The 26,656-nt window shown below is 51.4% G+C and overlaps 11 protein-coding genes across 11 annotated transcripts; 3 read left to right on the forward strand and 8 right to left on the reverse strand.

Annotated features, from left to right (window-relative positions):
• Positions 1-20: 20 nt before the first annotated feature.
• Positions 21-1,301, reverse strand: GT037_009667 (mrna-capping enzyme subunit alpha; the record flags this gene model as incomplete). Its single annotated transcript, XM_038934714.1, has 1 exon — positions 21-1,301. One exon carries the CDS (start codon positions 1,299-1,301, stop codon positions 21-23), a length of 1,281 nt encoding a protein of 426 aa, XP_038782515.1.
• Positions 1,302-3,222: 1,921 nt separating this feature from the next.
• GT037_009668 (uncharacterized protein) lies at positions 3,223-4,404 on the forward strand (the record flags this gene model as incomplete). Its single annotated transcript, XM_038934715.1, has 2 exons — positions 3,223-3,402; positions 3,454-4,404. 2 exons carry the CDS (start codon positions 3,223-3,225, stop codon positions 4,402-4,404), a joined length of 1,131 nt encoding a protein of 376 aa, XP_038782516.1.
• A 472-nt stretch (positions 4,405-4,876) lies between these two features.
• On the reverse strand, positions 4,877-5,875 carry GT037_009669 (uncharacterized protein; the record flags this gene model as incomplete). The annotated part of the gene is made up of 1 exon (XM_038934716.1): positions 4,877-5,875. One exon carries the CDS (start codon positions 5,873-5,875, stop codon positions 4,877-4,879), a length of 999 nt encoding a protein of 332 aa, XP_038782517.1.
• Positions 5,876-7,043: 1,168 nt separating this feature from the next.
• GT037_009670 (uncharacterized protein) lies at positions 7,044-8,114 on the reverse strand (the record flags this gene model as incomplete). The annotated part of the gene is made up of 2 exons (XM_038934717.1): positions 7,044-7,693; positions 7,754-8,114. The coding sequence occupies 2 exons, from the start codon at positions 8,112-8,114 to the stop codon at positions 7,044-7,046; spliced, it is 1,011 nt and encodes a 336-aa protein (XP_038782518.1).
• A 438-nt stretch (positions 8,115-8,552) lies between these two features.
• On the reverse strand, positions 8,553-10,014 carry GT037_009671 (fad nad-binding domain-containing protein; the record flags this gene model as incomplete). Its single annotated transcript, XM_038934718.1, has 2 exons — positions 8,553-9,688; positions 9,789-10,014. The coding sequence occupies 2 exons, from the start codon at positions 10,012-10,014 to the stop codon at positions 8,553-8,555; spliced, it is 1,362 nt and encodes a 453-aa protein (XP_038782519.1).
• Positions 10,015-10,794: 780 nt separating this feature from the next.
• On the reverse strand, positions 10,795-12,570 carry GT037_009672 (amino acid transporter; the record flags this gene model as incomplete). The annotated part of the gene is made up of 4 exons (XM_038934719.1): positions 10,795-11,132; positions 11,186-11,632; positions 11,691-12,265; positions 12,317-12,570. 4 exons carry the CDS (start codon positions 12,568-12,570, stop codon positions 10,795-10,797), a joined length of 1,614 nt encoding a protein of 537 aa, XP_038782520.1.
• A 1,279-nt stretch (positions 12,571-13,849) lies between these two features.
• On the forward strand, positions 13,850-15,459 carry GT037_009673 (uncharacterized protein; the record flags this gene model as incomplete). The annotated part of the gene is made up of 4 exons (XM_038934720.1): positions 13,850-14,006; positions 14,072-14,199; positions 14,349-14,570; positions 14,626-15,459. 4 exons carry the CDS (start codon positions 13,850-13,852, stop codon positions 15,457-15,459), a joined length of 1,341 nt encoding a protein of 446 aa, XP_038782521.1.
• A 649-nt stretch (positions 15,460-16,108) lies between these two features.
• On the reverse strand, positions 16,109-19,146 carry GT037_009674 (uncharacterized protein; the record flags this gene model as incomplete). Its single annotated transcript, XM_038934721.1, has 8 exons — positions 16,109-16,143; positions 16,193-16,288; positions 16,433-16,634; positions 16,811-17,021; positions 17,680-18,352; positions 18,424-18,642; positions 18,693-18,830; positions 18,948-19,146. The coding sequence occupies 8 exons, from the start codon at positions 19,144-19,146 to the stop codon at positions 16,109-16,111; spliced, it is 1,773 nt and encodes a 590-aa protein (XP_038782522.1).
• Positions 19,147-22,186: 3,040 nt separating this feature from the next.
• Positions 22,187-22,980, reverse strand: GT037_009675 (uncharacterized protein; the record flags this gene model as incomplete). Its single annotated transcript, XM_038934722.1, has 3 exons — positions 22,187-22,594; positions 22,729-22,891; positions 22,949-22,980. 3 exons carry the CDS (start codon positions 22,978-22,980, stop codon positions 22,187-22,189), a joined length of 603 nt encoding a protein of 200 aa, XP_038782523.1.
• Positions 22,981-23,895: 915 nt separating this feature from the next.
• On the forward strand, positions 23,896-24,141 carry GT037_009676 (uncharacterized protein; the record flags this gene model as incomplete). Its single annotated transcript, XM_038934723.1, has 1 exon — positions 23,896-24,141. One exon carries the CDS (start codon positions 23,896-23,898, stop codon positions 24,139-24,141), a length of 246 nt encoding a protein of 81 aa, XP_038782524.1.
• A 312-nt stretch (positions 24,142-24,453) lies between these two features.
• Positions 24,454-25,739, reverse strand: GT037_009677 (nadph-dependent d-xylose reductase; the record flags this gene model as incomplete). Its single annotated transcript, XM_038934724.1, has 3 exons — positions 24,454-24,483; positions 24,541-25,331; positions 25,589-25,739. The coding sequence occupies 3 exons, from the start codon at positions 25,737-25,739 to the stop codon at positions 24,454-24,456; spliced, it is 972 nt and encodes a 323-aa protein (XP_038782525.1).
• Positions 25,740-26,656: the final 917 nt, after the last annotated feature.

Genomic DNA, 26,656 nt, shown 5'->3' on the forward strand with positions numbered 1-26,656 from the left:
TTAAAAAGAAACTCCATCTATCATTGGCCGTTCAAGCCTGAGTCGCTATATTTCCGCTTCTTGGCCTCGCGCTCACCGTCCTGGGGAGGTCGGTATTGGTCCAGCTTGCCTTGCAGGCGGTAAGTTTCCCGCTTGATGTTTTCTGCGTTGGCCAATAAATCCATCTCGGTTACAGGAGCCTCGATACTAGCCAGCACGCTATTAACTGTACTGATATGGTTCGCGTCCTTTTTGTCGTCTCGCCAGCGTGGTGTACCATCAGCCTCCGCCTTGTATTTCCATTGCCCGCGTTCTGTACGGTAACATTCTATGATACGACCGTCGAGACGTTGATTGAGTGATTTGAGGGTCTCCCACTCGGCTGGAGTGAGAGAGAGGGTGGCGAACACCTCATAGTGGTTTGAGTTGTGCTGGACGAGCAATTGAATGGGGCTGGGCATTGCTTCGTAGTCGGTAATGAGGCCGTCTTCGCCGTCTTGTGGGTCCATGGATGGGAATTCGCCAAGGCGGAGCTTGAAGTCGATGGTGTTCTCGTGGGGAGGCTTCCACTTGAGGATATGCCTATCGGTACCAAACTGGTAGGGCGTGGACACGCAGGTGAAGATCAGGCCGTCATTGCCGTGTCTGAGGTTTGGAAGGATATTGCTGAACATGTCCTCGAGCTTGTACGCAGAGTAGGTCTTCTTTCCCTTAAGAGCGAACGGCTTGAGGTCGGCTGGCGTGATGTTCTTTCCAAAGGTCCTCGTCAAGTTGGCCTCGTATGGCTTGATGACCCAATCGTGCAATCGACCCAACCGCTTGTCCAGTGTCCTGCCCGTCACGTTTGTGCCATCCACCGCCAGACAATCGAAAACGTAGAAGTTGAGGCGCGGCGCAGGCTCGCCCGGGTATTGATCGTGAACCAGCTCGCCATCGAGGATAGTGCCGAACAAGAAGGGCTCGGGTTCGTTGGGGTGCAGATAATGACGTATCCGAAAGGGAGGCTCGACGTTGTAGTAGTTGTTCTTCCTGTCGATCAGAAAGGTCAAAGGCTCGAAAGCGCCAGTTGGTCCTTCCCGCCAGTGTAAGAAGAGGAGGCAGCGCAAGCCATCCGTCTTCTCGCACATGAAGTATTCGTTGCGCTGAAGCTCAGTAACATGTTCGCGTGCGAATGAGACAGGCTGCGCTCCGGGAAAGCGCAGGTTGTCGCGTTCGAGGAGTTCGGCAACAGTTTGTTTGAGTGAATGCGCCTCGTCGTTCGGGATCTGGAAGCCTGGGATCTGCGGTGGCGGCGCGTGCGATGGTTGGACCGTGGCCGGCATCTTGGGAAAGCGGAGCCAAAGTTGTTCGCGGCTTACGACAAAGCAGGAGGTCGGGCGCGAGAAAGTATGTGAATGGCAAGGCTACAAGAGTGATGGTAGCTGTATAACCATCGCGCAACACGACTATGAGCTCCACGCGCTAGTCTACAGGGTCCACTTACGTAATAGCTACAGAATAATACACTCTGGTCTTGCTCACCTCCACTAAATACATGATATATTGCAACCGATAAAGTTGTTCCCTTTCACTTTCATGAATTGTATCATGTGCGCTTACTGTAGTGTTTCCGGTATATTGACTGTTTCGTTGACTTTACTGTAACTATGCTACTGTAGCCATGCACGACACCATCAGTCTTTTCCAACAATAAAATAGTTTTGAAATACGATTAAGGCCCGGAGCTCTGAATGAAATTCTCGCTCTCTCCATATATCACAACTAAGCCACCAAGACTATCGCCACGTTGCCCGCAAAGGATCTCTGCCCTATTCTAAACATACGATGGGTTACCTACCCCCAGAAATATGGGCTGCTATCTTCTCATACTCCAAGGACCCACACCATCTCTGGAATGACTGCTGTCGCGTCTCTCGTTCTTTAGAACCGGCGTCGAGATCTACATCAGAATCACCTTTATCTCGACCCACCTACGCTTGTCTATCGAGTATCGGAACAGAAATATAGACTGTCATCGTGCCACCTTCATGAGATATCCGCCAGATCACCAACGTGTCTATTTTGACATAACTTGCGTTCAATGGTCATCTATGAAATCTTTACCTACGGACCAAATGCAGCTCTATATCATTCGGTATCATGTTCGACAATTACTGAAGCAATCCGAAGAGCAGTGGCTGTGCGATGGCCCCAACACGCAAATGGAGGTATATGCAACCTATCGAGGTGAGAGTGAGAGTGAGAGTTGTCTGAAACTGTTGTTCTGCATGAGGCTTGCAGACGGTGTCGATACTAGTCTTGCGGTTAACAGTGAGAGGGGATTCCTGTTTGAGCTCGACTTGAAGAACATGGTTGTTTCTTTCGGTTGGAAGGAGCTAGTGATGAGGGCTCTCGCGAAGAGTACCGGTTCAGACGGGAGACGGCTATATGGCTTCTCATTATCACATTGTAGTTTATATTGAGCTCTGGATGCAACTAGTATGCAGAGGATGGGTCAAACATCATGAAGGCAACCTATACAATCTACGACGCGTTTCTTTATGGAACCTCAGAGTATCCGTAGCTGTATAAAAGGTCCTGCCTGTAATGAATGCCAATCAAAGGGTATGTGGTCTAAACGGTCAAGACGCCGCCCTGTTCAAGGGCCTTCCGAAAGGAATCGCAGGTGGGGTGAGAGCTTCGCCTGCGTGGAGATGCGGGTTCGAGCCTCGCCATATCCAGAATCTTTTTGCTATTTGTATGATGTTTATTCTTCCCACTCATTCTTCTTGTATGACTGTCAGTCCTTTATATCTCTGATACTTCTCAAGGGAGAACATACACATATCAGGCATCTGCTCTGACACATGATCTCGAATCGATTGAACAAGATTCAGTTCTTTCCAAATTAGCATCCCAATGATTGAGTCGGAAAAAGTTGCTGGCTGACATGTCCTGGTCTTTTCGTAAATTGTGTTTGCTAGGCTAGACTAACATTTCGTTGGACGGTGTGACTAAGTGGCCAGGAAAGGATCCGTTTGCATGAATGGAACTAAAGTGTTAGATGACGTTACGAGTCTTTGTGACATACAGTAAGTAGCAGTCGGGGATGGATCACACCTGAGATCGTCGTCTAGGCAGCCCAGCACGGTCCGCTATGTTATCACCTGGAATGGTTGCCTTACCTTTCCCATTATGTATATATATCTTCTACACCTACTAGCCCTTGCAAAAATACCCTCCACATCATTGACTGTTACTATAATGTTTTGGTCAGCATTTCTTGTCTTTTCGGCGTCAGCCGCAGCTTGTCCACCGCCCCTTAACAGCTTCAAGTATCTAGCCAATGACACCCACACAACATCACAGATGATCTCCAGTCTGCTCTTACCTCGTGATGAATCCTCGTCACTGAATCGTAGATGGACTGAGATCGTGACCATGGTATATTTGGATCGACACCAATATGCGTTGCCTAGCTAAACGTCGTGTCAGACTGGACGGCCTCGAACGACATGGCCCAACGGCCTTATAACATACTGTTTCGAAGACGTGAACGCCCGCGCTCATTTTGCCGACGATATTAATGCAGCTTGGAAACTCTGGACTGACAAGATTGGGAATGCTGGCGGTGAGAGCGGCCACTCACTTGAGTTCCATGAGTACAAAGTCCAACACGATCAGTGGCCCCACTGCTACAACCAACGCAAAAGGGATTCCGATCCTTGGATCTGGAATGATGCTTATCCGCATGATGTTGCCGTTATCCAGGAGTCCACAAGCCTCGATGTCCAGGCTTCTTCGGTCACGGGTTACATACCAGCGGAATGGAGTGATTCACCGGGTCGCCATGGTACGCATCTCAGTATCAACTTCAAGAACAAGTACCCGGCGGAGTATTGGCACACGACTGTTGCCCATGAACTGGGTCATATCTTCGGTTTCTGGCATGAGCATCAGCGTTATGATCGTGATGACTACGTTCACTTTGACTGTTCTAAAGTTCGGGGTTATGCCGCGGCCAAAGCCAAAGTCGACGCAGCGAAGAAGCACCGGATGGAGCAAGTTTGCAACGACTATCGTTTAGCTCTTCTCTACGATTTCACGGCTATCCAGGATTTTGATACAATCGACCATGTTGACCCCGTTCACAAAGATGGAAAAGCCTGGCCCTTGTTCATCAAGCACGATCTGGAGTTTGATGATGAGTCTATCATGTTGTATAGCTCTACAGAGTTTGCCAACGACGGAGCAGATGTAGACGATGTAACGCAAGTGCCGTTGGCGTTCTGGAAGGACCGCGGTATTGGGTTCGGTCCACCGAGTAGAGTCGGGAAAGACAATCTGGAGATTATTGACGTACGGTGGAAAGTTAGCGATGGGGATTTGGAGGGTGTAAAGCATCTCTATCCTTACCTGGGAAAGGATGAAGATAGCCAGGACTAGACATGGAAAATAAAAGCTGTGACAGGTCAAAGGTCTGAGCACCGTGATCTTGTATGGCCGGCCAGTGGTCCATAGATGGCAAATGAGATAAAGCCGGGTGACCGGAAAGAAGCATTATAGATTACAAGTGTATGTAAATGGCGTATTCGTCCGTTCGATCAACGAACAAAGCCACATTCGTGAGGAGTGAAAGATCTTGAGTGGGGTATATAGCGAACCGAATCAAACCGGCCCAGTACGTCGCCGCGCAAGATCGTTTCGTCATCCTTAACGCCAGTAACAAAAATCCAAATAGCGCATGATCCTACATATCTTACAACAAAGTCGAGCAAGGGCTCGCAGAAGGATCCAAACGCCTCGCTGAAAAATGATGCCGGTCCCCGGTAATGTTACATATATTACAGTGGCGTGTTCTCATAAACACGTCTCGGTTGCGTCGGTACGTTGACGCGTCGGATCGTTCGTCAAAAGTTTAGAAAAAACCCTTGGTCTTCCCAGTCTTTGGGCTCATTGGTCCAAAAAGCTTCATATCCGTATTCATCTTCTTAACGAACACCAAATAGGCCTCTAACGCTTCGTCCTGCGTCTTGAATGTCTTGTCGCGATTCATCCACATCTTCAAATATTTATCCGCGCCGACATCTTTCAGCGCCGCATACCAACCACCAGAGGATCGCTGTCGCAACGATATTGCCAGGTTCTTTCCCTTGAGACCGGTAACGTTGGATACTTCTCGAAGGCAGGCAGCGCGGAGATCACCGTATTCGTCGTCGTCTTCGAGGGAAGAGGACGACGAGCTTCGCTCCATTTTTGGACGAGACGAGGTGCGGGTATCGAGCTTAGGGCGCGAGGTCTTTTTAGGTTCGAGTGCAGGTTTTGGCTCGACCTTCTTCTTCACAGGCGTAGCAGTCTTAGCTGCGCCCCCAAAGAAAGACCCAGAAGGCTTGGGAGTCGGAGGAGTCTTCGGTCGCAAACTTGACTTCTTGTCAGACTTGGAAGATTTTTCAGCCTTTGCAACCTTCTCAGCTTTGTCAGACTTCGACGATTTCTCGGTTTTCTCAGATTTTGACGTCTTTTCCGACTTTTCTGCCTTGGAAGGCTTCTCTGACTTTGAAGGTGCAACTGGTTTCGATGCGGTAGCTGTCTTGGACGACGATTTCGATTTCGATGGCGTTGGCGGCGTGGTGGTCGCTGGCGGCGATGTTCTCGTGCTGAGTGAAGCAAAAGGACTTGGCCATGCGCCTATGGCTTTTGGTGTTTCTTCGACCACCGGTGCGGCATCTTTCTTTGACCTTGCGTCGGCTCTGGATGTTTTCGCAGGCGTCTTGGGTTCTGGGGTCGCCTTCGTAGCTGCAGCCGCCTTCAGCGGCGCGCCTCTCCTTCCTGTCGCGACCGGAGGTGGTGGTGCGGTATCGGGTATGGCAGCTTCTCCAAACAACTGCCGCGCTCGGTCCTTCACACTGGGAAACATGGTATGGGAAAATCTGGGGTTGTATGACTCGGGCCGAATATACGCTTGCTGGAATACAACGTGCTAAATGCGCGAGTACGATTAAGATATACTAAAAATACAGGAAACACAGCGCGCGTCAACAGTATGCGAAATGGAAGAGGTAAACACGATGTGGAAGAGACAGACACATTACTGGGGCCTCGGATGGATACCGATTATTCTGGTGCCTAGCTGTGCAACCATGACACGCCCCTTCTCGCATCGGCCAGCATGCGAACAGGCGTTCACATCCAAGATGTGCGGAAATGAGCTAGTCGCCGCTTCTAGAACGCCTGAGAGCATATCGGAATGCGGGTGGCAAGCGGGTCCAACAGGCGCAAGTTGTTGTTTTCGTGTACTCGTCGATTGACTCCACTGGAGACAATCTCTGCAACGCGCATGATATGTAGGGACCCATTGTTTTGAGGACCTTCGCAAGCGCTGCCAGACAATTGATAACAGAGTCGTATCATCACAAAAGGACGTACATTACAATGACCGTTAGGGTTATTCGCATTACGAGCCACAGTGGCCCCTTTTCCGGAGCGCCGGGCTATGCGGGAGATTGGAAACGGGAGGCAGGATGGCGCGGCAAACATCAGCCGGATGAGCACAATGGCCACAACACAGAGCAAGCGGGTGTTTGTAGAAACTGCTCCATTGTTGTCAGACGTTCCACGATGGATATGAGATGAGTGACGATAAGGCGAGTTATCTTGGGATGCATGGTGCATGATGCACGTCAGTTCAACGTGCAGCGAAATGGGGATCGGAATGTGGTATAGCGGGCTCCACCTCCCTAGCGTACCCTATTTGCAGCCACACCTCTCATCCCCCGTACTTGTCCGTCACTTACCCAGTCGTTCGCGATCACTAAATTTGTTCCGACAACTTACGAATCAGTCTCCTGACATTTGATATTCGGAAATGCTACAGTGTCATAATAGATGAAAAGACTCTTTTGACCACTTTCATCGCTAATCAAGGCCATTTGCGGATCCCCGCAAACTCCATGAATCCCAACGGATCTGCTTTTCAGTCTTTATTACAATGTTCACTCAGAATCCCGGGGTCATAGTTGCTGACCAGTGACCTGATCAGCAAATTCAATAGACTAGCCAGTAAATTGTACGTAAGGCTTGAGAGATTAAACATACGGGCCAACAATTTCCTGTGTTTTGATCCAAACCTTGTCCTGAGCGCTGACCCTTAACTTCTTCAACTTTTCCTCATTCAGCGTCGTCTCACAAGTATGATGTACCAGAAACAGACTCCCTTCCCTACTTCCCTCTGTATTCTTCCCTGCAACAACGCCTGCACCCAATGGTATACCCTTTCCTCCAAAAGCCGCACTCGTAATTTGATAGAGGTACCTCTCGGCGGCTTCCTCCTCCCTATACGCCATGAGCCATATAACCGGATCCATGAAAGTCGCAGCCAACCATGAACCCCAGGACCCTTCCTGAAATCCACGGAAGAGGTTTCCCGTCCGCACGCCACCTGGATGACAATGCATAAAAACGATGTTTCTGTTCTCTGGCATCTGAGCGATACGTTCCAGTGCGAGCGTATTCATGTTGCTCATATGTCTTACCGAAGCCATGGCCCCAAATGCACCTGGGGCTTCGAGTAGGAGATCGTCTGCATTGAAGAAGTAGTCACCTTCCATCCCACCTGAGCGTATACTCATCACGCGCGCGCGACCTGAAGAGCGCAACAGAGGAAGGAGATTTTGCGTGAAGCAGATTCGCGAGTAGAACTCCAGTGCGTGGCTTATCTCCAAGCCTTCGGATGTATCTGGAGATATAAGTCTTCGACACATCATTGCTAGGGGTAAAATACGTGGGAGCAACGTACTGCGCCTTCCGCTGAAATTCACATACCCCGCGGTCATGAAGAGGAGGTCAATACTGCTCTCGAATTTCTTGATGTAATCGCAAATCCGCTGTACTTCGGACAGCAACGAGATCTGCCCTTCAACCCATATGATGCTCGCATTCGTATTCGCCAGATGTAGTTCCTCGATGAATGGTTTGAATGCTGCCTCACTCTCTTGCCTCCCAATGACATAAGCTTTAAAGTGTGTTCCGAGCCTAGTCATCGCATTGAGCGTAAGTTTTCCTATGCCCGATGTTCCGCCAACGAACACTGCAACACGAGGTGCCGACTTCTCATCAATCTGGGCGTTATTCTCTTTGATCTGGGAAATGTGAACCATGTTGATGTTTGGATTATGTAGATTTGAAGTCGTGTCCTGAGGATATACGGTCTTTGTATACTATGTAAGCACTGTGGGTGTCTGCATACATAGGTGCGGAGGCCTGAATACGCCTTATGGACGAAACCCGGACCATATTTCAAAACAGGCGCGTCGTTATTTCTGTACACATTTTAGGCAACGGGCTGTCACACAATATGCATATGGCGCAACCGAGGTTTATATGTCGTTACTGTTTGCAATTTCCCGTTAGTTGCTCGATAGCTTTCCCTTTCAGATAAGCATAATATGTCCCGTTACATTGTACCTTGATCTTTGGCGACGCTATCGTGTCCAATAGATGCGCGGTATGTAAGCCTACAGTCTAATTGTGTAAAATGATAATCGCTGTCATGTACCTGTACCTAAACGCCTGCGTAGACTCTTGTCTATAAATGCTTATGCTTGCGCACTGACCGGCTTGATGCCCACTTCAGCCATCTTTGTGGCCTCCACTTCTTCTACCGGACTGTCTGCCCTCTCCACAATATCCGTGAGACCAAGGTACTTCAAGTTCGCCGACCAGCCTAGGTCCTCACCAAAGTATCCCTTCATGACCTCAACACCGTATTTAATGCCATTCTTTGGGTCGTAGGTTAGACATTGCTTGCCAACCGCTAGACCAATGACGGCGTCCCATGCAGGTAGCTCTGTCTTGATATACTGTTCGGATGAGGGAGCAAGTTCGGAGTTGAGTATGTCGGAGTAAATATTCTGTGCGGCGGCTTGGCCCATGACTGTCGCGCTGCCTGCGCGCTTGATGCCTGACCATGCGATTACATCGCCAACGCCGAAGTGGGATGATGAGTTCGCGATAGTATCCGTGAACATTAGGGATTGGTGTACCATAATCTCTTTGTCCTTGTTCAGGCACTCCGTAGGTAGGACATCGGTGGTTGGTGTGCCCTTCTTCGTTGAGTCAATGACGAAGTCTGCTGTTATTGTCTCGCTGTTCGCGAGTGTGACGGTGAACTGGCCATTTGGTAGCTCTGTGATGGTTGCCCGGTTACCCAAAGCCAGCTTGACACCCTCTTCTTCGAGCAAGATCTTCGCGCGTTCTTTGACATCTGATGGTAGTGGCTCTGAAGAGAGAACTTCGCTTCGTGAGTGCACTAGTGTGACATCAATCTGTGGGTAGTATTGCTTGATCTCAGCGGCAAATTCGACACCGACAGCACCAGCGCCAATCACTACAACTCTCCTGCCTTCACATTTCGATGGGTCACCACCGGTGATCTTCGCGATGAAGGCTTTGCTGTCTGTTTGGTACTCTTCAAAGCTTCCAGACTTTGGCACCGCAGGGAAATGTCTCTTCAGGCCGGTGGCCATGACAAGGTAGTCATATGCCTGCTGTTGGGTCTTGCCATTTCGGTCGCACCATTCGGCGACCTTGGCTTCAGGATTGATGTTCTTGACACTGCCGTGCTTGAAGTGCAGATTCGGGTGCTTTAGCTCGTTGAGGTGGCTAAACCTCTTCCACATATGGGTTGTGTACTTTGGTGTAACATGGGCGAGCGGTGCGCCAACCGAGTGGACTGTAAGACACAAGCATTAGTAGAAGCTCTCATAGCACGAGGTGACGAGGTGGAGACAGGGAAGATGTTAAGCCTCGGCTAGTGGGGCAGAGTGACGCACAATAACCATCGCGCTCATCGATGACAGTAATTTCAACCCCTCTTCTACTTCGCACACCCTGGAAATCTGGACCTGGGTATACGCTCTGTCGGGCCTTTCCTTGGGAATAGTCGAGGAGGTTGATGGCAGCAGAGATACCACCGTATGCGCAGCCGACAATGAGTACGCGATGGGGGTTTGATAGGCTAAGGTTGCCCAGTGTGTCTGTAACGCCTTGAAGCCTCATTGTGAAGATTTGATCTGATAAAGGAGGGGTCGTGGGGGTGTAAGAGAGATGGGTGTGTGGGATAAGAAGAAGATGATCTGATTAGATTGCGGAATCATGTGGCAGAACGCCCACTTCTATATGGCGCCAGCGCACCACACAGACATCACACCGACATCGGAAATCGACTAACAATCAACTCGCCGGTTGCTAAGCTATGCACGAATTCACGAGCGATCCACTGTCGTCGCGGACGCGGTGTCTCTGGATGCGATTGGCGGGAAGCTGTGCATCTTATCAGATCCGAGCATCATCCGGTGCAAATTTTTATCTGATGCCCCACCACGCCTGCACTTCCCATCCTTCGCGTCCTGCCAAGGTGACCATTTAGGACACAATCGCTCAACGGTATTCCGAAACAGCCTAATATTGGTTACCTATGCACTGGAACCCCAAACTGACCTCGTTGACTTTACTCCGACGTCAGGCCTCCTGCCAGTGAGCACACATCCATGGATAAACACTCACCAAAGCTCTCACGTGATACCTGAGTACAATCACGATGGTCTCTAACGATCATAGAAAAGTATGCTCATACAGCGGCTGTAGAGCTTTCGGGCATACTACAACTCTTCATCATTACTTTCGCACGTAACAGCATCAGTGTGAAGTAGCTAAAAGTGAGAAAGTCTATATTCAATCTTCGTCTTCATCGTCAGATCTATTAGTGTCGAATCCAAGTAATTCGTCAATTTCTCCTCCCTCCTCTTCCCCTATGCGCTCGCTAAACCCGCGCATCTGTCATTCCCCCTTGTATCCATCCACAAGGACGACTGGGCCCTTGTATTGCTTACGTCCTCTAACGAGATAATCGATCAAACTTACAAAGGCTACGCCAACAAACATGACGGAAGCCCAGTTGAAGAACTCCAGGGTTGTAGGTGTGGAATCAGGCCAGAAGCACCAGAAGAAAGCGTGTGTGGAGTACAGGACACCACCGATGTTGACGGGGACGCCCCACTTTCCAAGGGACCAGCGGCAGTTGGGAAGGAGTTCGGGATGGCGGATACGTCGGTAGAGGACAGCGCCGATAGAGAACATGTAGGTTATCATAAGAGCGACGACATTAAGAGAGATAACTGGAGTGTGTTAGTTATCGTGGAATAACGCGTAGGATCATGGGAAAACATACTAGCGTTGAAAGCGGTATCCGAGCCGATGTTGATGAGCGAAAGCAAAACCGTGATGGCACAGGTAACGGTTACAGCGTTGGCGGGAACCTCCAACTTGGGGTTTACCTTGCTGATCCAGTCGCTGAATGGCAGTCCCCTATCTCTGGCAAATGCCCAGGTCTGACGCGATGTCGACAAGTTAAAGGTCACAGTACCAGCGAAGATCAGGACTGTAGGAATAGCGTTAAGGGCTACCACACCACCAGATGATACGGCTTGCGCAAAGACCCACATATGGGGATAGTCGCCCTCAAGCGCAGCTTCGACGTCTGTAACCATGAACATGTAGCTGATGAGGAAGATTATGCCAAGAGAGCCATTCATGAGGTAAGCGCCGATCATTGCGCGCGGAACAGTCTTGCCAGCATCTTTGATCTCCTCGGCCATATGGGCTGCGGAGTCAGAGCCTGCGATCGCTCATTAATACAATCTCAGTGAGAGTTCTTGGCGGAGAGATACACTTACAGATGCAAGCATAGATGGCAGACACTTGGCCTACCATGAGCGCCAAACCATTCGAGTTCCAGCCTCCTCCGTTGTAAAACTGGGTGAAGGTTGCTTCAGCAGTAGCCCGTGGTGACAAAACCCAGAAGACGATGATGATGGCCAGGAAACCAAAAACGTGAACGATCAACATGATGTTCTGGAAGATAGGCATGCCCTTTGCGCCCCAGATATTAAGGACCCATACCAAGAAGGTTACGGCGATAACCATGAGTGTACCCTGCCACTTGGTAGCCACATACTCTGGGTACATTACGGTGGCAGAAGACTGGATCAAGGTACCGACAAGGAAAGGTCCAGATGCAGTACCGGCCTGCCATGATAACGTTGACATCCAGCCGATGAAGTAGCTGAATGGCTTCTGGACACTGGGAGGCGAGAATTCGGAAACCCAGTGGTATTGTCCACCGGCGGTCGGTGCCATCGACGCCATCTCTGCGAGTGACAGCATGACGGTGCTGAAACCGAACCAGGTCCAGACGAAACTCCAAATAAGACCTGCTGGACCTCCATCTTGGAGACCTTGGTAGGTTGCACTATGGCGTTATTAGTTCTCGTTGCCTGTGAGTCGCCTCAAGGTTGCTTACGTCAAAAGAACTTCCCATGTTCCTTGTAGAATAACGGTGAAGGCCAATGCTGACAACGGTCGATAATTTCTTTTCAGCTCTTGCACCTTGCCCATACGCTCCATGTCAGCATGATCGGCTCTGGTGTAACCCCTGAGAGAATCATGGTACTCTTCGCTCTCGTCTCCGTCGATAGATCTCGTCGCACGCGCTCGCGACTCCAAAGTAGCCTGCTTGTCCATACTCCCAAGCGGCTGGCTCTCGTAAGCGGCCATACCCAAAGCACAACAAAAAGGAAGCGAATATGCAGGAACGCAGCGCCACGGATAAACTTAAAAAGGACCCAAGTAACAGGTAAAGATGGAACAAGCGAAACGCTGCGGTAGAAGTAAAGAAAGGGATTTCCCACGCGGACACGAATGCATGCACATGCTGGGAGATGGACTGGCCCAGCTGGTGCCAAATGCCCTGTCTGCCGCTTCCACGGGTGGGACCACTAATCACAGACTCCATCGTACTCCCGGCATATTCTTCTCAAGCGGATCAGGGTTCAATGGGTGCAGGTGTGCTCGGGTGCACATGTCAGCCAACGAGATCGTCGCGGTGCTGATGGTGTCCACTCCGGCTGCGTCGTATGGTTGGCGTGGAGTCTGCCCAGGCCCCACTACCCTGCCGCTAGCGCGACACTATGCGGCCCGCTTCCTCTTATGGGGGTTTGGTGCGGCTGGACCCTAGTCTAGAGAGGCAGGAGTCGTGGATTGATTGCATGCAGCCACATCTGCCGCGGCTCGTGTAAAGAGCAAAAGGCGCCGAGATGACAAGCCGTGAGAGGCGGAAGTCACGTAAGAGCTTCGGAAGAATTCGTTCTGGACCTTCTGCCGCCTCGCGTGGTGATGAAACAGGATCGACTCCAGATTGGCGAGTTGCCGATCATCGAATGATTTGTTGCTTCTGTAACCGTTTTCATGCTAAGACGGACATTACTATTCAAATCCGTCTGTGGCAGCCGAGCGGAAAATCCGTGGGAGCGGTAAAGTTTGAGAATTTTTACTTGTTCAACCGTTCAGTAAACCGTGAACGCAAAGCTAGGTATCCGCAAGCTATCCGCAAGCTATTCCACCCCTTATCAGCGTATTGTAGGTTGCGGCTGACATTCCGCAAAACGCCGCGCCTTCGTATGCGACACGGTGGCGCTGACGCCAGCAAAGTCCAATCGACTTTTATGCGTTAGAGGTCTTGGTTATGCCTCGCTTAGGATCATGAGCCTTCTTCAACAGATCCGTCCCGAGGTCGTGAACCGTGTACATGGGTTACAATCGGTCCTCCTATTAGCGATGAGAATGAGGAAGCACGCAAGGAGGGTAATGGGCAGGAAGATCCGCGCCCGCTCTTATTGGTGTTAGGCATTCAACCACAGGAGAAATAGGTCATGTCAGACGCGGCTTCAGCTGTATAGAGCCCGAAGGGTCCTCCGACTGTGCGTCAGACGTTGCTCACATCTTATGGCCTCCTTTCTGTTGTACTTTTGCCCATTATTCTTCTCCCTTGTACTCCATGGCAGGAGAGGTGATCCCTCCGCCGTACGTTATAACAGCGGATGACAAGCGCGGCCTGATCGTTGTGACCGGTGCAGCTGTCTTGGCCTTTGTCTGGTCTTGTTTTCTGATCCGAGTATGGTTGCGCTGGCAATCAAGAGAATGGCGATCCGATGGTAAGTCTTCCTTACATTGCACTGCCTGCACAAGTCGGAACGATATGCTTATCTTGTGTGCGCAGACTGGTGGCTCACAGCGGCAACCCTGCTGGACACCGTTCAATCAGGCATCATCTTCCACCTGGTAGAGCTTGGATTAGGTGCCTCACAGGCCGGTGTACCAATATCGCAACTCCAGCAGCTTGGGAATGTAAGTGACGTTGAGTTTAAGTGATTCAGTGATCTCCCTAGATCCGCGCCTAGGTGTCGGCTCCTTGCATCCTTCTGGCGTTTACGCAGGGCAGCCGCCCGAGCAAAAAGCCGAACAGCTAGGAACACCATGGCTGACACTCGCAACAGGAAGGTTTCGCGTCGCAAATAATTTATATTTTTGTGATACTCGCCTCGAAGTTATCGGTGCTGTTCCTGTACCTACGACTATCGCCTGGTGGAGCGCATCGCATCGCATCATGGTCACTCGTAGCCTTGTCCTGTGTATGGGCACTGGTGTCGGTCATATTGGTTGCCATACCATGTAACCCTGCGCAAACCTACACAGATGCTGATAACTGTACAAACAGGGTAAGCGATACAAAGTCCCGAGAGCTATCATTCGTCTTTGCTGACGACCAAACAGTGGCCAAAATGGCTGAGTATAGGCACCTTCGACATCATAACCGAATTCTTCATCTTCCTCGCAGCAGTCCACTTAATCTACTCGCTCCAAATGCGTCTTCGCACCAAGCTGCTCGTAATACTGGCCTTCGGCGCACGACTACCTGTCATCGCAATTGCAGGAGTACGCCTATATTACCTTGACCAACGCCTGCGCGGGGTCACTTTCACCTTTGACTACGTCGTAGCCACGCAATGGCAAATGGGCTACGCAATCATGTCATCCACAATTACAGGCATGGGTCCCTTTCTCAAGCCTTTCGACAAGGAGTATGTGTCTAGTACGTATAAGCACTATGGACCGGGACATAGCTCGAGTGGTGGGACGTCGGGGATGAGAATGGAAAGTGGACTTAGCACGACTACGAGTACCGGTTTACCACCAAGGAGACAAGGAATTGGGCATCATCATCACAGGGGATCAACGGATAACATCTCTGAATCCTATTTGATGGACACGCTGCCCAGTCGGCGAACGAGTAAACAGTCCATGGGAAACGAAGATCGCGCCAACTCCCTGGAACCGATGCAGTCGAGTAGTCCGTCGTCTCGAGCATCTCCATCTGCACCAAATGATATCTTGATGACGGCAGATGAGCACTTTCGTCCTGCGCACATGTATCGTGGACATGAAGCGGAAGTCTGGGTCGGAGATAGGAGCCTGAGCATTACGAGGGAGGAGATGGAAAGAGCTGCCGCTTCCGGGAGAAGCGCACCAAAGTCTGGAAATAAGCTGGTGATCGGGGAAAAGAAGGAATTCAAGATCGAGGTTGATCGTGTTAGTCGTGTGATCTGAGTCTCGCTATCTTTTGGGCGGACTTTTTTTGCGTTAAACTGAGTTAGAATACCCCTCCGTACTCTGCGTTGTTTTAGTCGAGATCCAGCAACGGACGGAGCATACTTTAGATAGACGAACTCATGAAGATAGATATCTACAAATCAAGAGCCCGTCAAAAATACATTTGTGGTCAACGAGAAGAGTCATGTTACTGGAATCTGCTTCTGCTGTGACGAAGGAAGGGGTAAAGACAGGAATATCATATCTGTTTGCTGTCCTCCTGTTATGTGCTAGAGCCTCAGTCATTTTCGGGTTCCATCATTGCACGGTAATACGGCAAAGGTTGTTACAAATACGGGTTGTCAAAACTCCTCATTCCGATGCGAACCTATAATACAGCAAGCAAAACTAGCAGTCCCTGACCATACGAGCTTCCCACTGTCCCGCCCGGGTCAACAGTCAAGGTGAATATCCTGGTAAATAGCTTTTCCGGTTCGTTCCATGCTCTCTATACTTGTGCCCATGGCCGGGAACAATTGCTAAGGAAAAGAACACGGGTAATCGCAAATCGAGGTGTAGAGAAATGTTGTGGTCGCCGCAACAGAGGGCCAACCTCAACGTGGGGGAATCGGTCAAATATTGTGAAAAGGTTCATCTAGCGATGCGTCTATGCGGAGAATCGGCGCATGACCTTGGCGATGACTAGTGAGAGTTAGTATGATACTGGTCAGCGAGGATTGAATGTACATACCGTGCAGAGCGACGACGCTGAAGATGAAGACAACGGACAGGGTCATGACCACAACAGGGTCGACCTTCAGACCGGGAGACTCATCAGTGTATAGCCCTATAAGCAAACGTTAGTCAAATTCCTCCATTGTAATCTCTGCTAATCGTATTTCGTTATATCTTCTACTGTCATCCTCAAAACGGCTCGCTCTTTGCAGCTTCCATCTCCTCTCGTGATCAGTCCGCCTCGGGGCACACTTACTCAGCATGGTGCTTGAGCTACCACCGGCACCAGCCGCCCTTGTGCTGCTTGGACGCAGGTTTGCGGTCTTCTCGGCGCGGTCAGCAGCAGCCTTCCTTCGCATAACAGTCGCAGGGCCACCCGGGGGCTTTGGCGACGCAGGACGCGCGGTTGTCGAGCCTGAGGAGGCCGTGTTGGAGGGGGAGGTAGCGCGTGGGGCAGACTGTTGGCCATGTTAGCGATGATGTTATGTGTTCATGTTCAGCCAGCCTATGTAGCCTATGGACGGAACTTGTTAGACGCATCGACGAAACCCTGCGAGACGAGCGAATGATACACAACTCGAGGAGTAGCAGGGCGTCAATTTATGTCAACAATTATGCCGGCGAGTGCTCGTACTGCTGCTCTCCTGTCGCATGCTTCGTGTCGCGAGCCAGGTGTCTTCATGCGTCCAATGGCTTCCTTCATTATCAAAAAGGGCGGTACTAACCATGGTAAGAGTTGTTGACGGTGACCGGTGGAGAATAGACGGAGTGGGTTGTGATGGGAGATGTCGTGGAAGCAGCTGGTGATAGTCGCTCGGCGAACCTCAAAGGCCACGATTCTGGAGCTGGGGTTGCCGCGCCGCGCTAACCCTGACCCTCGACAACTTCGCTTACAAGGCCGCTAGCAAGGGTCACGTGTTAGTTCACTCACCACGGTTGCAATTTCCCCGAATAGGCAGGAAGATAATCACTATGCTAAATGGTGAAAGCCCACCTGGGAGTGTTGCGTGCGCATATTCACTACAAGGCGTTCTGATCCCAAACCACTTTTCCCATTAGACCGTTAGATGTACCAGGCCAAATAGCGTCCCAGAATCATCCGTGTAGGACCAAGCCTATCCTCTGATGATGCAGATGCCCTCAGCCGGACCCGAAAAGCTAGCAACCGGTAATAGCAAGTCATCCCTAAGCAAACTCCCGCAAGCCCCGTAAACCCATATTGACCCTAAACCTGCCTAGCAAAACCCCGTGTAACCGCCCGTGAAAAGGTATATTATCTTCAGCAGACCCAGAGATGTGGAATGTAGACGGGTGTGCCCAACAGCACCGCCAAACCCACAGAAAATATTCGCCAACCACCAATTGACCGGGTCCACCCATGGTTGTGTGTGTAAGTGTGTGTGAAAGACCGACACAGAATGCCCGAGACACCTGAAATGCAGTAACTCCGGATGTGCATCATATCTCCCAAATCAAAACTCCGTTTTCTAACCCCAAACAGACGCCTGCACTCCCTGTGTGGGCGTGTTGCTCCAGGGTCCGTTGTTCCAAATACCAACGCCCTTGTCAGTGACAGTAGACGAAGGGTTCATAGACGCAGATGTCGTAGACATGTTGTTCTGCTCGCTCGCGTTGTACGAGTTGTAGCCGAGAGGCGACGGCAGAGGTGAGTTTGTGCGCTTGCCCATGGCGCCACCTGGTTGCTGCAGGTTCTGGTTCTGGGGACGAGTGCCAATGGGGGCAACGCCAGAGCCGTTGGACTTCTGACCAGGCACAGGAGGAGAGCCTCCAGGCGACGAGTTGGAGGTACGGTTCGCCTGCTGAGCATCGAAAAGGTTGAATGCTGGGTTCTGGCTACCAGAAGGTGACGAGGTGCTGTTGGCACGCGCATCTTGAGCATTACCAGCAACGTCCTTGTCGCGAGGAGGCATCTGGACGGAACCCTCACCGGAAACGTTCTGGGCCTGCATGCCGAAGGGATCAAAGGCGAGGGGAGACGGACCCCGACCAGCTTGCGACGTCTGAACGCGAACATCCTGGCTCGAGGTCGGGTTGCTGTTGTACAGGGTGGAGGTCTCGCCATACAAAGCACGGTGCTGGCGGGCGATGAGTTCGCGGCGCTCCTCTTCATTCATGGCATTGGGGCTCATGGAGCGGTCGGACTTGGAGGCTGAGCCTGAAACGTCTGTATTACCCTAGTCAACCAACTGTCCTGCTTCTATTGTTGCCCAGATTCCGAGTCCTTACTTCTGTGGTATTGCTGCTCCTGGTGATAGTTGCGCAGCTCACGCTCACGCTGAGCCGCCATCCGTCGCTTCGCCTGTGCCATCTGGTCTGCGTCGTTGGGTCGCGGCGCATAGCGCTGGTTCTGGTAGAAGCCCTGGACGTTGGACGCCGAGTGGGAGCGGGAGCCGTCGTACTCGCTGACCGAGTGGTGGCGCTGGGGGCCGCCCATGCGCTGTTGCTCTGTATCACATGTCAGTCATGCGGGGACGATTATGAGCAAGACTGCATACCGAAGTCGGGGTATGGGCGGGGGCCACCTCCCATCATGGGCATGGACTCGCGGCGGTTGGCACCCATGGGTGTAGGAGGGAAGCCGGGACCGAAGGGCTTGCCGCTCTTGGCAAGGTTCTCGATGGCGCGGTCGACCTCTGTGGTGTTGTTGTTAGCACTCGGCTACGGGGCTCGTCTATGGCTACCATGGGGCCTGTCACTGCCACGTATTGTCGCATTGGCACTGGCAGCCCCCACTATAAGAAGCAACGTACCCTCAAACTGCGAGGCAAAGGCATTGGCGACCTCGCTGTTGACCGTGGAGCTTGTGCCTATATCCATGTGAATCGCTGCACCTGCACCGTTGAATCCCATTTGGCCGGTACCTGATCGCGAGGGTGGTTGGGGTTGCTCCCACGATGACTGCCGGCCGGGAGCAGGCGTGTTCCACGACGCGTCGTTGTAGTAGGACATGTTGGGTAGGAAGAAGTCGGGTAGGTTGTTCGGAGTCGGGGTAGTCGCGCAACGCCAAAGGGTTGGTGGGTGGGTGATACTAGAAACTGAATCTGGGAGCAATTGATTAGTACGACTAGTCCTTGTCAACAAGTGCAAGCATCAATCGGCACAAGAGGTTCGAGCGATTGTCGGCGGTCGGACGCAGGCAAGTGTTGGCGATATGGGGGCGGGAAATGAGGTCGAGGCGGGCAGCGGAAAATTTTGGTGGAGAGCGGAGATGTTTTGGAGAACAGGGTCGTGCCGCGTACCGAGAAAGGCAAACGGTGTACTCACCTTTCACCGCGAAAAAGGAGCGACAGCTGTTCACTTAGCAGGCAGCAAGTGAAGTCACCGAGAAAAGCACACAACTGAGCGGGTAGGGGTCAGGGAGGCACTTCGGGAGATATCGCGGGAATGCTGAGGATTATGTCGAAAGGGGATGCTGGATTCGTTGCGCTAAGCAGGCCGAGCAACGACCTATCCACTTAATTCATCTCCGCTTCTCAGACACGGGCCTCACCAGCTGCATCCAATTAGTCTGATATCCCATTCGATCCCGTCCGCAACCAACCGCTTACTCTTCGTATCGCGACAGACGCGCCGCAGCCTTGCCTTGGGGGACCTTCCACTGTCTCCCGAGACCTGGCTCTGCGACTCTACCAGCAGTCGGCCAAGTGGAAGAGCAGGCAGATGACGTCCGAGAGGGGCAGCTGCATATCCAAGTCGAGTACTGCGGGATATGCAGTGGGAGAGCAGTGGGCGCGTTTAGCGAACAACGGTTCGGGCTCTCACCACCATGGTCTGTCGTCGGCTATTCATGAGAAAGCCCCGCGCGCCTCCTTTACACGTGGTTTTCCCAGACCCTCCCTGCTTGACTCTGTTTTGACCCTGACATTTTCCCGACTCAGGGTCTGCATCATGTCTGTCGTGCTGTTAGACACTGCGTCGTCGCCATCACCTGCGAACTCAACGTTCGCAGTGCCCCGCCAACGCGCCCGGGACGGTAGCGATGCCAAACCGACGCATGCCACACCGCATTGCCAGCATGATCACTTACACTACACCATGACAAGATATGTGGGAGTGCTTGGGCTCTAATGCGGGGCATCCAACGACCATTGCGGCCTGGCTTCCAATAAGCTCCCACCAAAGCCAGGCATTTGTGAAATTATCGACATGTGGCTTGCTTCTCCGTCGTAGCACATGCACATGAACCGAGAGAGATAATACCATCAGTGTGGTTATCGCCTGCGTCTATTGTGTATCTTGCGCAGAGGGTACCGACATGGCCAGCTTCGGTGCCGGCTTTGTTTCCAGATGAGGTTTAACGATATTGAGATAGTAACGCCCTGCACGCCGAGCTTCGCATGCTGATACGCGACGTCAGTCTTGCAAGATGTGGGGGTTCGGAGTACGTTGCCGGTCGCTAGACAAGACAGTCATTATACAACGACGGCATCATCTTTTTTAGAGACACCTCACGGCGTAAGCAATATCACCATGGCTCGTGCGGAGAGCAAACGAACCCAGACAGGGGCACGACCCATTCGGCTAAACATGCGCTCCCGCCTCTACCCCAGCTTTTTGTAGTTCGCCAACTTGGCTTACGTCCCGCCGTTGCGCCATCGCCTTCAAAAGTAAGCCTGGCATATGTCATCCGTGCTGTGGTCAGGGTGTTCTCACTTCTCCGTCTGTCCAGTCGTTCCTTTGCTTTCCATTTTCGTCTCCATGACATTGTCATCACACCGTTCGCGTCGAATGCTCTTTCCTCTTTTGCTTGCATAGCATCACGCGCCACAAATCGCGGGTGTTGGTATCACTTACGACATCAGCCACACTGTCGACATGACCACCTATTCTATATTCCAACAGATACGCCCGACAAGCCCATCACGCATGACGAGGCGCAAGGGGCCTCTCACGCATAGAGTATGAGACACGCTCCTTCGAAAGGAGGCGGGATTATGGATGCCTATTAGCACCGATTCCGCAGGCCTGATGAACGAACGCTGTTTTCTTTCACAGTAGGACGTGAATTCCCACAACGCTGACAAGACCGATTGAATGTCATCAATATGGCTACGCGAATGGATCTCGCCATGTGCGCGAGTGCGTTACATCAACCTCTTCCTACGCTTCTTTTCTACCAGCAAAACGCAGATGCGAAAACCTACAGTGCATCAACAGACACCTGTGACGAAGTCTCAAGCTGCCGTGGCTCCAAATACCGCATGTCTTGCGAGCCTGCCGACTGAACTTATCCTCGAGATCACCGATCGCCTTGCGCTCGACGCCATACTGGCCCTCAAATTGACTCAACGACGATTCAACGATATCCTGACTCTCGATCAGAGACATTGGCAGGCTCCTCGGTCAAGGTGTGCCCAGCGCGCTATCCAGGTTTATTTGACCCCATCGTCATCTAAACCCAGTCATCGACATTGCATCGTGTGTAACGCTGAGTATCCCATCAGCCAGTTCAAGTCATCAAACAGTCCGGCTTGCGCGCTTGTGGAGCATACCAACGTCCCCCACGACATCATCAAATTACCACCACGAGTCTGCTTCTGGCATGTTGGAAGGTTTATAAGAACTATCAGTCACAGGGCCGGGAACAAAAATGGATGGGTTGGCCACGCAGACAAGATGTGCATGCACTGTGGAGATATCCAGGGGTGGGACAAGTGCGAATGCAGGTGTGACAGCTGTTTTTTCTGGGAAGTAACAGTCTACGATCGACATATCAACGATGGTCAAAAATGTCGAAACTCGGTCTTCTGGAGAGACGCTTCCAGCTCACGCGTTAGAGGGGAGAATCAACTTTGGGTTCGGGAAGAACTTTGGGACGCGAACGGGAAACAATTTGTTGACTTGCCTGTTCGATTCGAGTCAGCCTAACCGATGGATGGGTGCGTTTGGCATTGAGCTCCAGTCAGCTTTTCTTCGTTCTTGTATGCTTCACTTCTAACAAGAGCTCGTTTCCCTGGTTTTGTTTGTAATCTTTAATTCGTTATATCATTTAAATTCCAGTCTTTTCGTCATAGATCATGCCACCCTCCTTTTGTACAAGGCCAGCTTTCTCCACATCCATCTCTTTAGTCTCCCATTGGCATCCCAACTCTTGTCCCCATCTCCGCACGCTGACCAAAGCCCACCATTGGGCGATCATCAAAACCAACCCCACACAGGCGCCCCCAAACTTGACAACAGCAAATGTTGTCGAGCACTTTTCCAACCACTCATCGTCCCATCCAAAACCAGCATCAATGTCGCGGCATATCGACGATCCGTCGACGGCGTAGCTCGGAATTACCGGATTTAGCAACCGGAAGTCGAAGGGAAGAACCAGGTTTACGAGAGCGATGGTTACAAAGGACAACGTGGTCGCGTGGATGATTGTGTAAGCTGACACGAGGCTTGGTAATAACTGCAACATCGGGTGTTAGCGGATACATGTGACGAATAGACTTGAGACTGCGACTCCGAGCGAAGCCGGCTGGACACAGCCAAGTAGACAGCTAGCAGACAGTCGCACAGGTCGCGGGGAAGAGCTTGGCTTACCCTTACGGCGCCTAGGAGGCCCAGTATGCTTGCGCCGCCGGCAAGTACGTTGTATGAGATGGAGAACGATGCGCGGTCGAGGTCGGAGCCGGGTAGTAAGAAGGACAGCGCGAGTAATGTATGCGTGCAGAGAGTGAGGGAAGGAAGTACGATGGCTAAGAATCTGGAGACCATGTCAGTACCCGTCGCGTGTCGCAAACCTTGGGCAAGCGCGACATACCTCATCTGGTTCTGCTCTGTCGACAACGCCATGTCTTCCCACCGGATTCAGTAATCAAGATTCAAGGTAAACGTAAATGCGCTTGCTGGAGACTCAAAGTAACAATGCAAAGCGGAAACGGCCGTGTAAAAAGCAGATCAAATCAAGTAAGTCAGGTCAGGTTCCGGGGGTATCAATATGCAGTCGGGACCAAGACAGAGGGTAGGAGACAGAGGAGAAGCAGCAGGCCGGCACGCTTATTCTTGTATGTATAGAGCCGTAGCAGCTAACTAGCAGAGTAGAGAGGAAGGTTTTGTGAGCAGAAAGCTGCGACGCGTGAGTAGTAAGGTGATGAGTGAGGTCAGTTGCCTGGATTCGCCGAAGACGGATTGTTAATCGCGTTGGTTGTTCAGAGTTTAGCAGTGTTTTTTAGTACTAGCTCCGGGATCCGCGGATGCACCAAGAGATCGTGTTGTGATGTCACGTCTGTGATCGATTTGATCATCGAAAGACACAGACCACGCAGTGCACACTGTTTTTACTTGAAACGGAGGGTCGGGCTTCGGGCCTCGACGTGACTTTGATGCGGTTTCCTCAAGTCATCATGGAGACGTGTTGCAATTATTCGTGTGCGTGTGTGCGTGCCTGTTATCATGGGATCTAGCACTAATTGTACATGCAGCACACATGCAGTCTAGCCCTTGCTATGCCAATGCGGATCATGCGGCATGCGGCTGTTCCAGTGGAGCATCTTCCGGAGCTTAGCGGAAACAAGAGAGAAGCAGAAACGGCAAGACCTAGATCACAAGCGCGTCATTCCATGGCCTTTGTACAAACGTTATCTCGGTCTCTTGGACATGTCAAGCCGCACTTGTACGGCTATCGGCAGTGCAGTCGTAGTGCACTTGATGGGCTTTTGCCCATGGCATTGTTGAAATGTGCATCTGCAGCTGACGGTAGATAGCCGGATGTGCGCACTTCCTTATTCCGTGGCGAATCACGTCGCGCTGCGAACGAGCACCCTGGTCGTCGATACAGAAGATTCCAGCTTGCGGACCATGGGTTGTTTCACGCATATGAACTGTACAAGAGATCAGGATAAATGCACAAAGCGGGTAGAGCATCTGGATTTTCCCCGTCACCGTCGAGTGGATACGTTAGTCGCATATGCCCTAAGCTTAGTTGACAGCTATGACAATAATTTGACGTGCTAAATGCGAATGTCACTGCCCGCCTACGGGTAAGAGTTCCTTGAATCGACGCAGACGAAAGCATGTAATGGCGCGCTTACTTGATGCGCGAAAGACAAATCGGTGAGGGCAGCTGGCTCATCGCACCGACATCGTTGGCTAAAGGCCCGACATGGTGTTCAACAACCGCCAAAACGAATACATACACCACACAATGGCAAGCGATAAGAACTGAACTTTCTTGTTTTTAATTACTTAGCTATCAGCGTAAGACGCCGTGCCTTTATCTATTCATGTCGTCGTTTTCAATCGTTCCTCGTCTCTCGCAGACACCGTTTATGCGAAGACGTAGCAAGGAATACCGTACTGCACGTCGATATTAGCGCTCATCCTTCTCCATACGGACACAGGTTTTTTACTTACGTTGGTAGGAGCGTTGAACTTCAAGTTCTTGTCCAAGCCCGAAATCTCCTCAATCTCGCTGTCCTTGAGATCGAAGCTCGTCACATCCAAGTTCTGCTGCAGACGGTTCGCCGAGTTGGACTTGGGGATAACGCTAAGACCACGCTGTGTCGACCAGCGGAGCAGGACCTGTGCGGGGGTCTTGCCGTGTGCCTCGGAGATCTTCTTGATGACCGGGTGGTCGAACAGGAGGGGTGTGTCAGCCGCAATCTTCATGTCGCACTCAATGAAGCTCTGAGGCCCGAAGGATGAGTATGCGGTGACCTTGATGTCGTGCTGCTTAGCCAGCTCAATCAGGTAGGGCTGAACGTAGTAGGGGTGGTGTTCGATCTGGAGAGTGGCGGGCTTGATCTTTGCGTAGGTGAACATGTCCAAAAGCAGCGCTCCTGAGTAGTTGCTCACACCGATGCTCTTAGCCAGGCCCTTGTTCTTGAGCTCCTCAAATGCCTCCCATGTGCTTTGTAGGCTGGCATTGCTGTGTTCGATCTTGCTCTTACCGTCGACGAACCAGCCAGGTGGGTAGCGCTCCTTGGGGTCGACATACTTGAGGGCGACGGGGAAGTGGATAACGTAGAGGTCGAAGTAGTCAATACCCCAGTCGGCCAATTGCTTGCGGCAGATGGGCTCGACTTGCTCACGCTCGTGGAAAGTTTGCCAGAGCTTGCTGACGATGAAGAGATCTTCGCGCTTTACGAGGCCTTCCTTGATAGCGCGAGCTACACCTTGACCGCACTCAACTTCGTTGCCGTAGTCTGTGGAATTTGGTGTCAGCCATGATCACGCGCGCTTTCATTCCGAAGAATGACGCTAGCATTCCGAGGCAAGGCAAGGAGGCAGAAACGACGGGTAAATCGGGGTCATGAGCCCGTCCTGTATCACAAACATCCATTTCGGTAGATCTTTGTACTACACGGTTTACGGGCCGATGGAGCGTCTCGTAGTAATAGAGACCGACCTCCCCACATCCGCTAATGATGGGTTTGGGAATGGAGACTCGAGATTTACTTACCACAAGCACCGTCGAACAATCTGTATCCAGCCTTGATGGCATTGTAGACAGTATCCGCACATGTAGCATTGTCGACCTTCCACAGTCCAAAGCCAACCTGAGGCATCTTGTTGCCATCGTTCAGCGTAACGTAGGGAGTGTTGATAGCCATGGTAGCGTAGAAGTTGCGATTGGCAAAAGTATTCCGTTGTAATAATGTTGGCGTTCGTCGTTCAATGCAAGGTCTTGAAGAATGTAGAAAAGATGATGCAAGAGGTCTGGAAGTCGGAACAGCAGAAGAACAGGCGGCACGCAGGGTATTAATACTGCTAGCACGGCAATGGAAGCGCCCAGTAATCATGTCCCCAGAATGTATACGTGTATTTTGCAGACGGAATAAGATAATTTGGCGCCAGGTACAACAGCCTACCGTCTATATACGCCGTGTTAGAGGCTAACATGAACATATGACCCTGCGTCTTCAACCGGACGACTGGGTTAGTATGATCAGTTTGCCTCTTTACCCTGATAGGCGATGGTTCCGCCTGGCTTTTATCCTTGTTGCGCCGCATGCTTGTGGCGGATGCTGACCATATTGGTCGGCCTTGGTATTTGATGTCGATTGGAAGCTGGGATTGCACCGCCACTTCCTCTTCCTCTTGCCCGGCGACTGTCGATAAATGGATAAATAGCGGTTGGTTTCAACAGTATCAACAAGAAACTTCTTCGTGATGAAACCGCATGTCTGTGCTGTGTTGCTGGCAAAAGAGCGCTCACAACCGCCGTAGTGACGATAGTGGGGTAACAGGTGCCCCTCCGTACCCACATTTTGGCTCTGCCACCACGCGGTGGACGGGTAAAGAGCTATTAGTCTCAAGGCACCGGATAATTAGTACGCGCCATAGTCGTGATTTACCGTTCGTCCATTGCATTGGATAAGCGATGAGCCGGCGTGGGATTTCTGACGTTGCATGAAAATGTTAGAGGCACGTGAAGCTGCTCTAAGTTTGCGATAGGAAGCTGCGATCAGTGCGCAAGACATTTGGGATGGAATTAGCTCCGCACTGAAGACACAACAAAATGTTGAAC

The sequence above is a fragment of the Alternaria burnsii genome, assembly GCF_013036055.1.
Source record: "Alternaria burnsii strain CBS107.38 chromosome Unknown 725, whole genome shotgun sequence".
NCBI classification, from domain to species: Eukaryota; Fungi; Ascomycota; class Dothideomycetes; order Pleosporales; family Pleosporaceae; genus Alternaria; species Alternaria burnsii.